General features: G+C 41.2%; 2 protein-coding genes across 28 annotated transcripts in view; one reads left to right on the top strand and one right to left on the bottom strand.

Annotated features, from left to right (window-relative positions):
• Positions 1-16,410, top strand: part of LOC136828730 (uncharacterized) — a 560,019-nt gene that overhangs the window by 533,244 nt on the left and 10,365 nt on the right. The window lies entirely within an intron of this gene.
• plx (PTB_TBC1D1_like and TBC domain-containing protein plx) overlaps positions 5,369-16,410 on the bottom strand; it is a 143,459-nt gene continuing 132,417 nt past the window's right edge. For all 5 annotated transcript variants that reach the window (XR_010850204.1, XM_067086915.1, XM_067086914.1 and 2 more), the window contains one exon: positions 5,369-5,824. Coding sequence is in view for 4 of the 5 variants with exons in the window: in XM_067086915.1 (XP_066943016.1) it covers positions 5,801-5,824 (24 nt within the window). In the remaining variant the exon portion in view is untranslated. The remainder of the gene's footprint in view (positions 5,825-16,410) is intronic.

Below are 16,410 nucleotides of genomic sequence, written 5' to 3'. Positions count from 1 at the left end.
GGTAACCCATGCTTGTACCATGACCCAATACATGTGCTTCCCACCGATTTAAGAGTTTTTGTTTGCTCCTTATTTTCTTATATATATATATAAATATGTTTTTCAGTAAAATGTTCTAGGATCTTTATAATCCCCACCTGTGTCATCTTGACCTGAACCTGGGAAAGAAGATATGGGTAAAGGACAGTATAAGATAAGTTCATTTTACTTATTGCTTCCTGCATGCCTGTCTGTGTGATTTGACTAGAGCTTGACAAGACTTAGACGCATGAACTAGTGACTGTAATCACAGCCTCAGCATGTTAGAGGCCCTGGAAATTCAAACTGTGTTTTTTCACATCTTTTTAAATATTTTATATATTTTTATTAGGTATGGTGGTCTCTGGGATTTTTGCAAAAACATATGCAGTACACTGAAGTAGTTTATTGCAGGAATAGGTACAGCATTGTATTTAGGTACAAGAATTTATTATGCCATTCAGTATTTAGGGTGCAATGTATGTTGAAATGGAGTTCTTATCATGGTAAATGTTTTTCCAGATATGTGCAGCTCCCAAAAAACTTAGTGATGTTATCTTTCTCTAACACTGAAGATGAATAACCTTTGTTTACTGTATTGCTGTAAAATGTGTAATGCTCTGTTAATTAACAATACCCAAATCATGTAAGGATTTTTCATAGTTGATGTGTAAGAATGGTGTTGGCTCTCTATGGTAATTTTTTCTGAATCATGGTTAATTTATTGTAGAGCTCAGGAGATATGAAGAACTAGCTACTTATGGATTGACTAGCATGGATATTGAAAATTCTATTAGTGTTGGATTATTACATTTTTTAATATTGTATTTTTTAAAAAGTTGGTGGGATTGGAAAAGACATAACAGACCTGACCTGGACTAACCTTTCCTTTCTAGCATATATTTGTTTAATAATGTAGCAGTAAGATAAGAATAAAAACTACTATGCTGCTGAAATTTAAGGGAAATTGATCATGGTAAGTTTTTTCTGTTCTGTGAGTTTCACCTTATTATTTTATTTGCTATTTATTATATTGCCATTTTGCTATATGTACTAGGTAGTGTATGGGGATCGAGATCGTAACTGGAAAGTATTCTATCTATATCAGCATCAAATATATATACAGTAGTGTAATGTTTGGTGCTTATATGAATTTTATATATTGTACACTTGTTACTTACATAAAGGTATTTTACTTGAGGAAATTGGGAAGGTAAAACCTTGTAGTGCCACATTACTTACTTATAGGATAGGTTTGTAACTAATTTTTGTGTATATTTGATTTGCATTTATTTCTGTACACAAACACAATCCCTGATATTTTGCTTTTTGATTCTGTCTGCTGAAGGCAGAGAAAGCAGATGATTCCAGTTTGACAATTTTCTACCAGTATGAAAGTTTATTTATTTAGGAAGATGTTAATTCACTCAAAAGAATCCAGATTGGCTTCTTCCAATTTCTGCTAAGGAGAAGCACTTCTTGCTTGAGGTTTAGACTTCTTAATTGGATTGCTTTATTTTCACTCTTCATTAGTACAGAGTTCGAACTGAAGAAATATTTAATAGTTGTATTAATTTGTAATTCTTCAGTGAACTTTGTGTTCGGGTTAAACATCTTCATATAATAGTCCACGTACAAGAAGAAGGTCAGTTGACTCATGTAGGTTAATGCATGGCTTTTTTTAGGCTTAGAATTGGGGGGCATTTTAGTTTAATAAAATGCATGGGCTTATACTGAAAGAAGTTAACTTTGTTTTTAAAAGATTACATCTGATTTATCACAACCCTTTACTGTATCAGAGCCTGGGTAATAATTTAGGTGAAAAGTGTGTTGAGCCTCTGGTGCTCTGAATAGCAAGAAAGAACTGAGGAGACAAAGCTTTTCCTGGGCAGTCTGTGAAGAGACCCATGACTCCAAAGAGAACAAGGAGTCAGGAGTAGGGCTGGGATCATGTAGAAAAATGAATGAATATATGAGAGATCCAACAAGAAGCCAAAAATAAAATAGTAAAGGAAAACACACGACAGAAATGCAATAAAAGTGTTATTCAGAAAATCCCCCTTCACTGCATGAGTAAATACAGGCAGTCCCTGGTTAACGGCAGGGGTTCTGTTCCCAGCTGAGCTCCATTAACTGAAAACTGACGATAATTATGGTAATAAATGCCATTTATGGGGTCGTTATTGGTGCCGTTAACAGCTTACCAATACCGATAAACTGCTTACAGATCCCGATAAACCACTTACCGACGCTGAAAATCTGGTTAATGATGTCGTTAGCCAAGCGTTGTAACACCAAAACACCGTTAACCGACGCTGTAGATAAGCGAGGACTGCCTATATATACAGTATATTCACATATACAGTATAAGAAAATAAAATTCTATTAAAAGGGATCTAGTAATGTAATGTGCTCAGAGGTCTGGTTAAACAAATCATTTATAACTAACTAAATTTACAGCTAAGGTACAAGGAAAACCTATAATTGTGAAAATATAAAAACTCGTTCTGTGAAAAACAAACATAAATGGGAAGACATTATTTATTACTGGAATAAGACTGGTTGATAAATATATAGAAACTAGCGAGAGGCACACACTGCGCTGCTTGGGTGCGAAGACAGTTGAAGGACTCCGTTTAAACGCGGCTGCCAGTCATGAACTGGGTCCTTTGTTGCACTGCACTTGATTTATTAAGGGAAACAAAATTTCAAAACAAAGCCCATGATTCACAATTGGTCTGGGATGTGTTGTTCAGCTACTCTCTGTGAGTGGTGACTGTCAGTTTCTTGCGAGATGACGTTGATCTCTAACGCTTTGCTCTTCCAATCTTAAGGACTTATCTTTGGGTGTTTCATTGGCACGCCTTTGCCCCTCTCTCCTCAGTACCTTCATTTGCCTTTCTTTTAGGCTTCTGTCGGGTCCGCTTCCCCCGAAGAAATCTTCAAAGCCTATTGTCTCCAGGAAGGACCAAATCCCATTCCTTCTCCATAAAAAAATCCAAAGGCTTCAGAGCCTGGAGATCATCTTGAAGCCTTCAGAATTCCCAGATTCCCTTGTCACCTCAGGGAGGTCAAGAAAGATCCGGACAAGAAAGATCCACTTGAAAATTGTTATTATAGATATAAAGGAAACAGTAAGCATTTAGTGAGCACATTATCTCCAACACAAAGTTCACCAAAGATAAACAAGTTAGGCAAAAACTTGTCAATGAACTCTTAAGCAATTAACTAGCAATTCACTCTTCACAATATCGGAAGTATCATTTACTGTACTTACAGTACTTCAGAAACTACCCTTGTCCAGTGCTGTGCTGTTCACAAACTAGTAGAAGCTCCCTGAAAATTGTACTGTAAATAAAGTTACCACCTGCCAAACAAAAGAAATGATAAAAATTGAGATTAAATTATGAAGATTAGAAGACAGCCTGTAATCCTGGGAATCACACAAAAGTATGACTCATTTAGCTACTAGGATTCTAAAGGATCTTGAGGCTGTATGCTAACCTACCTGGCCAAGCCAATCTTTTTCTTCTATGAGCTGATTGACATGCCTGTGATGAAGCAACTGTGAATTTTACTAAATAGCCGCACAGTATTCATCAAATTTCTTAAGTATCATAAGCTAAGTTGACTGATGTGGGTCAAGCTTTGATATTGTATTTGCAGGCTTGTTACTGGATTTTGCCAGAACTGCTGATTTCTGTGATTTATTCATCTGGTTTTCTGTGGGTTATGATGAAGTTTGGTTTTAAACTTCGTTGTTTTTATCATGACACTTTGTTAATAATTACAGGATTATTTTTTTCCTACTGAAGTTCCTTATTGGAATGTGGTGGTTGTTTAACTGTACAGTATACTGTTTGTTATTACTCATATACAGTATACCATATCCCTTCCTTATTGCTTTATAAAATTCCCTGAACTGAAGAGAATAAATAGTCTTTAGACTAGCGAGTGATCAAGACACCTTGGATTGATCATTGGATGTTTAATGACAGAACCTTTAGCTATCATCATAGGTGATGCTTGTGTGTTTCCATTACAGTTTTCTCCAGTGCTTGATCACTCTCACATCTGACACAATTTATGCACTGCATTGCAGCTTGATAGAATTGTGAAAACACAGGAAGTTGGATAACAGACAATATGTATACAGTATTGACTGTAGTCATAAAGAGCCCAGTGAGCAGCACACTGTCTCCTTTTCATATAAAAATACAGCATGTCGATGGAACCCAGATCCCCAGAGCCAAAACCAAATTGGCTATATACAACAAATGATGTAAGAGGAACCATGCCAAGGGCAGTTGGATATACTGTACAGTGGGTGAAATAGTGATCCAAGGAAACCTGTTTGCCTTCAAATTCAGTAGTTACGGGCAGCCCCCGGTTGTTGGCAATCCGGTTTTACGGCGCTTGTCTAGCAATGACAGTAACTGGATTTTTGGTGCCAATATGTGCTAATCTCCGCTTATCAGCGCCGATCCCCGATTATCGGCATTATCGCCAATTTTTGGTTATCGGCGGTTTTCAGTTGTCGTGCCGTGGGGGGCTGCCAGTATTGGGTAATATAAATTACCTGTTCAAGCAGTAAAAATGTACCTTGAGAGGAAATCAGTGGCTCTCAGATGATATAATATGTTACTTATCTTTGGTTTTAACCATCTTGGGCACAGGACTTGCTGACCTACTTTAGGCTTCAAAAAAGACTGATGCTTGCATCATTGTACATCATGAAATAAGATTTATATTACAACAATTGCATCTACAAATTGTAAAAAACTTGCCTCCAATGCTAATAATCATGCCATGGAGTAAAAACAACAGGTTCCTGAATACCATCTTTGGGAAACAAGACAGTTTAAGCTAAAGCTTACCAAAAAAAATATTATAAGAAACACCACTATATGTTACTTGAAAAATGTGGAGGTGATAAAGTACACTACTAAGTTTGAAACTGAGTGTGTCATATTTAACTAAATCAAAGCCCATACCAAAACCAATTTGCACAAGTTTGGACTTTTATGCATTTGCAAGGTGGTCTTGAATAAAACATAAAAAGTTCCTAACAAGTGAATGCCATATTCTTCAGAAGCTTGAATTATTATTAATCATCTTCTGATTAATAATAATTATATTACTGTTTAGAATCTCTCGAAACTTATACACTTGGAGGTATATTTATATTAATTTAAATGGAAAAAGACTGCAAACAATTCTGTTATAAAACCAGAGGCTATGTTAGACAATGAAAACTGAGTTTCCCATCCAGAGAAAGTTTAAATTTTACCAGTGATAACATGATTATGGCATAAAAATTGGTTTAGATTTTATCAAAGGAAAAAAAGAACAAAGTCATATATGTTTATTTCAGATACACAAGATTAAACCAACCACTGTTAAATAAGAATCTTTATTCTTGACAATGGCATCTCAGTGGGTGTTGGGTTTTCAGTTAGTTCTAGATTCTGCTCAGAATACCAGTTTTCAAAACCGTTTCCGAGATGATTTTTAAGTTTCCTGGAAGATAAGTTAGTACATACAAAAACATTTTGCCTTTAAAAAATTATGGAAAATTTCAGTCACATAGGCTTTGAGCATATTGATTATGCAAACTATTAATTTTTGGCATTGCATAGTTTTTCTGTCTCCTGTACAAGATACGAAACCTTTGTTGGCATAATCCATGTTTGTTCTGTACTTTCCCCATAGCTTCCTTTAGGAGTCATGCTCCAGTTTCGGATACATGTAGAGGGTGACAGCAGTCTGTCTTCTTAGAACATCAGTTGCACTGAAAAAAAACCACCTGCAAGAGAGAAAAATAATAATCACCCACCAGAGAAAATCAGATCTTGCTCAAGAACTACAACTTGCTTTTTGCCTTTGGGGTGAATATAGAAATTATGTTTCATCACAGGACCAGAAATTTCATCCACTTTTGAACATTAAACCTCTGTAATTTCACACTAGATGAATATTCAGTCTTGCATGATTCCCGCTGATAACAAGTTTGTGAGGTATATTGTAATCCAGAACCACAGTTTTACAAAAGCGTAGTCAGACCAGCAATGATTTAGGGAGCTAAACGTGGCCGATGAAGAAGTCTCAAGAATGGAAAGTGGATGTGGCAGAGATGAAGATGTTGAGATGGATGTCTGGAGTCACAAGAAGAGTTAGGATCAGAAATGAATGTACTACAGGAACAGTTAAGGTAGGGGAAGTATCAAAGAAAGCCCAGGAAGGAAGACTACGTTGGTTTGGTCATGTGTGTGAAAGGATTGAGCATGGGGGTGGAGGGAAGGAGATGAAGAGTAAGGCCAAAGTTCAATTGGAAGGATGAAATAGCAAATGACATGTGGGACAAAGGTTTAAGAAATCAGGATGTACTGGACAGAGGAAGGTGGAGAAGGCTCATAGGAAACAGCAACCCCATATAGAAATGGGCAAATCTGAAGTTAAAGAAGAAGAGGAAGGTTTTAATCCAAAACAAAAGCTATATGTTAACTTGCATCTAGTTTATGTTTTGGCACTGATGATGCAAATCAGTTGGGGCATAAATTGATCATTATAGGTTAAGGTGCGAGATAGTATATAACATAAGATTACCATGATATATCAGCACACTTTGATACAGGTACAGTATTATACATGTACGTGTCTAACTACCATAGTTAATGGTGAGTAAATTCTGTACAGTATTGTACTGTAAATTACTATAATGTAGAGCACTTTGCATCATATACAAAATATATGTACGTAACAGTCAATAATATTACAGTAATAAGACTGTATGTGTACTGAATCTACCATGACTGATGCTGAAGTGCTGTACACTGTGAAGGAATTATTTACCGAGTGTAGGAATTAAAGTATCCTCCATGTTTGGTACTGTACAGTAAAAACTGTACTCCAGATGCAAAGTATAGCATATAGTATTGTAATGTCATCAATAAAATCAACAACAAAAATTTACTGAAACTTTGCTTCTTGATTTTATAGGCTACTTTTTAGTTATTTATTTTTCTTTTACTGAATTTTTCCTACACTAAATAACACAAGGGGGAAAGCTATAAGCAAAAGTCATCATCACAGATCAGCAATATTTCTTTAACCAATAACTTGGGCATAGAATTGTAACTCCATTGCTGTTTGGATCTCAGAAGGTCTGTCTGATTTATTGTCCGGCTTAGAAGATCTACTTCACAGACACTTTCAGTACAGACAGACAAGTACAGTGATTTTCCTCCACATTTATATGGCATTGAGTACTAAGAGATACTCAGTTCTGAGAACATTAAATGATAATACAGGTATCTGGAAACTTGCCAGTATATTCATAAAAAACTTTTTAAGTCAGGTTCTTAATAAAGACCCTACAGTAAGTTTACTGTAGGGTTTTTATTACTTACAAATTTTTCCATTTATCAGGTGGCCAGACCCCCAGAGCATCATAAATGGAAGAACTGATTAAGAACCTGAAATACAAGAGTTTTTTAATGAATATACTGGCAAGTTTCCAGATACCTGTATTATCATTTAATGTTCTCAGTTCTGAGAACATTAAATGATAACTTACATTTGACTATTCAAGACATCCCACAACAAACAATAATACTATATAATTTCTAGTCTTTGTTAAGCTGTATAATTTACTATTACTCAATTTTAGATACGGTATATATCAGCAAAGTGCTCCACTTCTAGAAAGGTAACTGGGCAAAAATCCTTCATAATGATCTAGTTGATAAGTAATGATAAGTTGGGGGTTACTAGTACTTTCTTTTTTTTTAAGAGGGTGATACCAGAATGGGTTAGATACCAGAATGGGTCAGCTTTTTGGTCTTAGTAAATCTATTTGGGTGAGGTTCTAGCCTCAACCCCCCTTTTTAACAAAAAACACTGCTTGTGACCACAAATCCATGCTAAGGTTAGCAGAGACACAATAGTTTTGAATGATTGTGCCTATCCACTGGTACTCGTTTGGTATGTGAGGCAATTAATTATGTAACTTTGCTATAATTGTATTTTACAGCATCAAACCTGAGGCATGTCCAGCAGTCTCAGAATGTGGCTATATCTAAAGTTGGCACTGGCTTTGTTAGTAGGGCTGCAACTTCCCTTTGTCAGATGAACAAAAAACCAGGATATCACCCAAATACTGTACTGATTTTAGTCCTAGTAAGGTTTTACTGTGATAGGAAAACTAACTCTGTTGTTGCCATACAAAGGAATGCTTGTTAGTAACTGTTATCAATAACAGACTAAAGAACACAAGCGTATATATTAGCTGACTCATCATTAAAGAGCCTTGAATCTATCTGTCCACTACTTGTTGAATAGTAGTTCCATTTGGAGAGAAACCCCGTTGATGACACCAACCACAGTAGACGGCCTATTTTCCTTGGTACATGGCTGTAGATGATCTTTGAGATAATCAGACATCTCTGTTGTTGCTGCTCTGTGAGAAAGGCCTCTCACTCGCAGGTGATACTGGATAGTCTCCTCTACGTTAAGACCACAGGTTTGTTAGTTATGAAAAATACAAAGTGATTAAAAATAACCATGCTCTGCCCTTCCCAGTTAATGAGCTAATTAATGAGGATTAGAATTATTTTAGTCCCAGAACTCCATCCACCAAGGACTATCTACAAGGTCAAGTATAAAAAATTTGCATATACAGTATTACTGAATATCATACAACGCACAATACAACATACAAATGAAAGTTGGTGTCCTTATCAGGTGTAGTTTTTGCTGCCATGCCATGATAAATTAATTCTCTTTAGCTGACAATCTACACTTTTGAAAATATACTGCCATAGAAATTGTACTTTTTTAGTGGCAAAGAATGCTATAGAAGCCCCTCGAAATTATTGACCTAAAAATTCTGTCGCACAACCAATTATGTTTTTATTCCATAAATTACATGAAACTGGTGTTCAGTAAATATTTATGTTGGATGCCTGCTCATGTAAGTAATAATGGAACTATAATGTTAAAGTAGCCTTGGTTGCAGCTACTGTGATCAGACTGATGTAGCCTTTTCTGTTAGTAATTGATTAACATCTCCTAACCCTTCAGTTTAAATATTCAAGTGCCAGAGTTTCTAAAATTATAAACTGTGTAACAATGAATCAAAATGGATCAAATCGATTGCTGAACTGCAACCACCATGCAAAAACAAAGAATACTATATTAAACTAATTTTACCTTGTCTTGAATTAGTCACAGGTTTGACCGATGGATATTTAATGAATAGTCCTTATGACTCAATCCCTGTGTAGAGAGTGCAGGTCATTTGTACGCCAGCCAACAGCACATTTTGGAGGCAAGTCAGTCAAGAAAATTTTGCCAGAATCTCCAAAATTTGTAGTTCATTCGATCATTAATTTTTTATATTGTGGCCGCTTGTTCCGTCCTTAAAGGATTTACTCTTATGGGTCCATTCATGCTCCTTGATAGACCATTTAATATAGAAGAATTCTCTTTTAGTCAGTCTAGGCCCAATATAAGTGCCATTGACACTTGGAGTATAGGACTCTTAACTACAGCAGTTACCTAGGTTCAATCCTATGTCAGCCTTCGAGAAGAAGGCTGCCATCTTTGACGACATGTAACTGGAAAGACTGAGGAACCATTACAGGCAGTCCCGGTTATTGGCGGGGGTTCCGTTCCAGCGGCGTGACGATAAGCGAAAATTGCCAACAACTGAAAATAGGCGATTTGTTGGGCTTTTCAGGCACTTATCGGCAGTTATCAGCGTCTCTGTTAGGTATGGATCGGCCCCAATTTTTGCTTATTGGCACCGAAAACTGCTGATTTTCATCACTAGACAAGTGAGACTGGATTGCCGGTAACCGGGGACTGCCTGTACTCTGTATTGGTCCATGCAGTAAAGACGTCACATCAGTACTCTGAGCTTCTAATACAAATTTCAATTATTATGGATGTACCAAGTAAAGAAGCAAGTCAAATGATTAGTTTTCAAGTCCCGGTGAAAGTTTTAGTTTTGAAAAATGTTTTAGCTGGTAGTTATTTTGTGTGTGAAAAGCCGGAATGCGGCTTCTCTCGCCAACACAAAATCAGGTGTGTGGATTAGGCAACGTGTAATTATACCAAAGTAGAATTTTATAGCTGTGCTGACGGTCATTAGTATAGTCCCCATTTTTGTTTTAGGCTACCTAATACCAGGCTAGGCCCAAATTTATGGTATGTGAGAAAAAGTTTCATTATCATCAGCCATAGGGGCTTTAATTGACCGACCATTCACATAAGTTACGCTGAGCCATAACAACCTTTTAACCATGTCCATTTTCCAAACCTTAAGGTAAGTACCTCCGTCAGGGGGGCCATGGTGTGTGCGATCCCGGGGAAGAATCTCCTGTATTAATTTACCATCCCGAGGAACTCCTGGACGACCTTGACGGAGGTAGGGGTGGGGAACCTGGTGACGGCTGCGACCTTTGATGCGAGTAGGCGGACACCATCCGGGGATATCTCATGGCCCAGGAAGTCAGCTTTCTCGACGCCGAAGTTGCACTTGTCGAATCTGACGATGAGGCCGTTCTCCTGCAGGCGCTGGAGGACCGCCTGGATGTGCCTCTGGTGCTCTTTGTGGGACCTGGAAAATATGAGGATATCATCCATTTAACAGACGTAGAAGTTCAGGTCCTCCAGGATGCTATCCATCAACCTCTGGAAAGTCGCCCCCGCGTTCCTCAGGCCGAAGGTGGAGAAGGCGAACACGTAGGACCCGAAGGGCGTGATGATGGTGGTTTTCGGGATGTCCTCTGGAACAATTGGATCCTGAAAGTAAGACTTTAAAAGGTCTAATTTAGAGAATACCTTGGCCCCGTGAAAGGAGGTCGTGAGATCCTGCATGTTCGGCAGGGGGTGATGATCAGGTTCAGTTGCGAGGTTGAGCCGCCTGTAGTCGCTGCAGGGTCTCCAGGAGCCATCCGGTTTCTGCACCATGTGGAGAGGAGAGGCCCATGGGCTGGAGGCCTTCTTGCATATGCCCATCCGCTCCATCTCGGCGAAGGCGTCCTTGGCCTCCTGAAGGCACCGAGGGGGAAGCCTCCGGAACTTTGCGTGTGCAGGGGGCCCTTCGTCTTGATGTGATGGTAGATGCCATGTTTTGCTGGGGCCCCGGGTACCTGACGGAGCTCGGGCTTGAACACGTCGGGGAACTCCTTCAGCAGCTGGGCGTACTGGTGGGGAGCGACGGAGCAGATGGTAGGCACCCAGGGACCTGGTGCCAGCAGGAGGGACTGGCAGGAGTCAGTGTTAACGAGATGCTTGCGACCGACGTCGACTGCCAGCCCGAAGTGGACGAGGAAATCCGCACCCAGGAGCGGGGTCCTTACGTCCGCGACGATAAATTTCCACAAATACCTCCAGCCAAGGATGGAGATCGACAGGAGCCTGGTGCTGTAGGAGAGGATGGGGGACCTGTTGGCAGCCGTCAGGAAGGCAGCCGGGTCCAACGGGCGCTTGCGGTCCTCCCTTGATGGTGGAAATACTGAACAAATGGCCCCGGTGTTGACCAACATCATCCTGCCGGAGATGGTGTCGTGGACGTAGAAGCCTAGTGGTTTTGGGCTCCTGGGTTCCTCTGCTGCCATGGCAGCCTGTTCTGGTGGCCACCGCCTCCCCCGTTTTTTGGATGGGCGAATGAGCAAGGGGGCTGGCAGTTCTGGGCGTCCTTGCCGTACTGCTGGTGGTAGTAGCAAGGGCCTGGTGGGTTCTTCTTGTGATGATATGCTGGCCGCCTTTTGGTGACTACACTTATCTCCTCCTCTGCGCCCTCCTCCTGCTGAATGGAACTGATGGGGTGTGCGGGTGCTGATGCCTGCCTCGCCGCCCTTGCAGAGTCAGTCAGCTGCTGCGCTGTCCTAATCAGGTCCTCGAGTGGCATGGTGTAGGAATCAAGGATCTGTGTTCGGACCTCCGGGAGGAGCTAACGGAGGAGGATCTCCCTCGACAGGTTGATCTTAGACTGCCTACCGCTGCTGTCGGTGCCGGGGAGGGTGAGTAGGTCCTGGATCACGCCCCACGTCTCCATGATGGTCTGGTCATGCCGCGGGCTGGTGACGAGGTTGAGGGCGTGGGCAGCCCTCTCGGCGGTCGGTAGGGAGCAGGTCTCGACGAGGGATGCTTTCAGGTGGCGGTAGGTGATGGGGCGTGCGGCAGACACCCATGGGATGAGTTTCCTGTAGACCTCCTCCGGCAGGGCGTTGATTACGGCGTCAGCTTGCAGCACCTCGTCCGTGAGTCCCACCAGCCTGAACTGACCCTCGACCCTGTAAAGCCATGATGATGGGTTTCCATGTGTGAAGGGCGGCAGCTTTATGGCGAGGGCGGCTTTTGTTTGTCCCGCCGGGCAGGGCAGCGTGCGGGGCGCGGGTAGCGGGGTGGAGGAGCGCGTGATATGAGCGGGAGGTAAATGTCTTGAGTCTGCGAGGTTTGCGGTTACTTAATGTGGGAGGGAATGTCCATGTCCATGCTCACTATAGCACTCTTAATTGGAGTGGGATACTCGCGTCAATACGCACTTGGGGCGTGCCGTCTGAGTCCGTTAATGACGCTGGTGATTTGCTGACGAGAGTCAGCACGCCCGAACGCTGGTTACAGCGCCATGTTTAGTCTGTTAGGGGCGTGGGGTAGTTCATGGAGCCAAGACTAAGTCGCCGTATGAGTCCGTTAATGGCTCCGGGAACCACTCCGGGGTCACCACTTTAAGGTGCTAAATAATGAGCAGGAGAAAAGATACTGCTGATTTATTCAGGACACAAGCGGTTTATACAGTGGCGGACTGACGTCACGCCGAGGAATACAATGAGAATCAGGGTGACCTGAGGTCAATTACTTTTGACAACAATTACAATGTATAAATACAATTTGAGTTACAAAAATGGACAATGATCAAGCTAACAACAATCTGATACATGTGCAAAAGAAACATACGCAATATAAGATAGTAACAGGTATAAATTTACATAGGTCAGTTTGGCTGATTCAGCATGGCTGCTCCCTCTTGACCCGCTACTATGGGAGCAGTATAGAAAACGGGTCGTCATCATAGAAGACCCGCTTAGCGGGGACTTTACACTATCTATACAATAATTATTGATAGTACCGAGTAGTTTCTGGTTTGCTTTTCACCAGTGGGTACAGCCCATACCACCTGCCATGAACATAGCCCTTGCAGAAATAAAGGGGAATATGGTTGGTTGCCAGATTTGTGCAAAATTTGTAGCATGCTCCTGGCAACAAGTTTTAAGAATGAAGAAGCTTGCCTTAAACTGTCTCGCTGGATCCTAAGGTTCAGTAGGGGTACGGAAAGGGGAGATTATATCTTTCCGGCAGAACTCCGGCAAAAGATATTTGCCCCTTTTTCTGAACAAGACCAATGCTTGGGCCAAAACTCAGAAGTATTGGTCCCTAGTTCCTCCCAGGTTAACTCCGCTGAGGAAGTGGAGGAATCCTTACTTGGGGGGAGATATCCCTATTAGCAGATTGTGAAGTGGATATTGCAAATGAAACTGCCCTGCTGAACCTGGAAGGACCAGGGACAACTTTCATCTGTACATGGAATAAACTCCCCAAAAGGAAATCTATTGCCCATGCAGCTATCGGATACTGAAGGGGATCTTACTAGGATCCATCTAACCCTGGCTGAAATATCTACATTCTCTGAGAGGTATCCATCTAACCCTGGCTGAAATATCTACATTCTCTGAGAGGTATAACAACTCACCCAGGACTTCTGCCCCTTGGTTACTGGGCAATTGGAGTTCAGCTGCGGAGGCTTAATCAGATTGCACAGGCTCCTCCAAAAGGGATACACAGTTTGCTGCATTTGCTGAATTCCCTAAGGAAATTATAAGAAGTATCAAAGATGTCCTTGATACAGAACAGCAATATGTACGGGACACGATGCATGATTCCGCAGATTGAGCAAGCTCCCCCCAAAAGGGATAGTACACAGTTTGCAGCATTTGCTGAATTCCGTAAGGAAATTAGCGCTATCAAATATGTCCTTGCCACAGAACGGCAAAATATACGGGACAATATACATGATTTCAAACAGGAAATCAGATTGGTCCCGGATACCGATTTACATGCAAGGTATAAGAATATCTCGGCCTTTAATCGAAAGGATAAAGTGGCTACATAATCTGCCCAAGTAGAGTTTGATGTTAGGGCTCTGACTGGTAGCAAGAAAATGGCCAGTTCGGACTACAAAATTTCAAATCAAAGGATATTTTTCTTTTCTTATTCCTTCCTCTGCTTAACTATGTTCTGCTTCAACTGCTGGATTCACTGATGCCTCTTCAACAGGCTGAAGTTCTCATATCTAAGAAAGTAAGACAAAAGATTCCAGTATATTAAGCAAGCACATCCTTCCCATCAATAATCTGGAATTCACATTTCTTTTGAGTCTGACAACTTTTCAGAATCAGATCAAAGGGTCACACAGTAACAGTTGTACCTGACATGACAACAATAGCTTATGTAACAAAAGAATTTGTATCTCAGTTCTTTGTAGTATAGATTTTCCAATTTATGCAGCCAGGACAAGACTTAAGCCCATGCTGCCATCCTCCTAGAGTGGTCATTGTTTAAATAGATACCTGCTTTTAATGGCCAGTTACTTAGATTCTTCCCATATCAACGCACAAGATCACTGCAGTGGCTCAATATACATCAAAAGCAAATCTTTTGAGAGCCCATTTCATTTAGTGACGGAAAGCAGTTGTTTATAAATATATCAATTTGTATTTTTCTTGGATATATAATCCAAAGCTTTTATACAGTAGTATCTCAATGTGCATGGAGACCAGTCAAAACTTGTTAACAAGGAAATTAACTTGGTGGTTAACAGGTGGAGATGGGGAGTGAATGGTAGAGTATCCCTAACTTGCCATCTGTCTCTCACTTCTCCTTTGGCTGTAGAGACTGAGCATAGTGGTTAAGTAAGATTGGAAAGAATATAAGGGGCCCTGGTTTGTCAACCTATGAAAAATATGGCAAATTTTTAAAGTTCTTTGTATTTTCCCCTAACATACAAACCTGAGGTCTTTACATATGGGAAGATTGAGACCACGGCTGCAAAGAAGACGGACCGGTGGCCCTAGGGGAGATGACACTCATCTGAGGGGCAGCCCTGGCCACCCTCACGTGATCAGGACGGTTCCCTTCGGATAAGAGATGACCCCCGGCTGCGCAAATGCAGCCGGGACTGCTCTGAGACCAGAACAGGTGTCGTCTCCTCTTTCCACAGATCATCCGTGGTCTTCTTTTACCGTTGAGTTTTCGGTTTTCGGACCTGCTTGAAAGTACACTACGCCTCCCTCTCTCAACCTCCCTTGATGACACAGTTGTAACATCGACTGGAGTCATTGGAAGTTACGGTGTCAAGTGTTCGAGACTTGTCAGTATCGATCCATTTATGGGGAATACACAGGGAACCAAGAGTGTTCCATGTAGAAATGTCAGAGCCAGGACCATCCTCTTCTCTTTCAAGTTACCCTCAGTACAATACATACTGGGATCGGTCTTAGCCATTAGCCAAATAAAAAAGAAAAGTGTTATTTGTTCCTACAGGAATACAAAACATCACCTTTCTTGTAGAAGCCCTACTCCTTCGGAACGAGGGCAGTCCCTTCAAATGACTGGAGTTGAAAGCCACCATGGGACTGCCATGCTCTTGGTTACCTCACATGCAGGGGAAGTCAAGACTACTGTACCCTCCCTACCAGACTGGCATAAAGATTAGCCAGAACAGTAGGGTCCAGGGCTGAGTGCCCCTTTTAAAGGGAGAAGGGATTGCTCCAATAAGGAATGTTTGGAGAGCTATGACATCTCTCTATTAAGAGACTTCATGTCGGAAGGCAGTTTAGTTCTGGCTAATACAATTACAGTAAAGGGTTTGTATTAAACTCAACCACATCACTGCTTCCCCTTGTCATAAGAAAGAATGAGGGCCATGCTTCCCTATCATGGGCCGAATGGATGCTGAAGTGTACTCGCCTTTATCCCCTCTTAATTCCAGAGAGTACTTCCGTCTAGATCCTGCTAAAGAGGGAGGGAATCCAGTCATTCCACACTTACACTTTTTCTTATTCCAGACCTAGGCACACTGAATGAGATACTGACCCTGGCCGAATTTGGTCAAGTGACTATACAACCTGTTGGATAGCCACCACAGGTCCCATGGAGGTGTCTAGGGACTTGTAAGCAATATCCCTCAAATAGAATGTGATAAAGGTAGTCTGACTATGCCAGACACCTGCCTTCATTACCTGGAATACTGAGAAGTTCTTCCAAAAAGCAAGGGACAGGCCCACACCTCTGACTTCATGAGCCCTCAAATGGGAAGGAGGCCCA

The sequence above is a fragment of the Macrobrachium rosenbergii genome, chromosome 43, assembly GCF_040412425.1.
Source record: "Macrobrachium rosenbergii isolate ZJJX-2024 chromosome 43, ASM4041242v1, whole genome shotgun sequence".
Lineage (NCBI taxonomy): Eukaryota > Metazoa > Arthropoda > Malacostraca > Decapoda > Palaemonidae > Macrobrachium > Macrobrachium rosenbergii.
The sequence above is the reverse complement of the archived record's forward strand: the minus strand, read 5'-3'. Positions and strand labels throughout refer to the sequence as shown.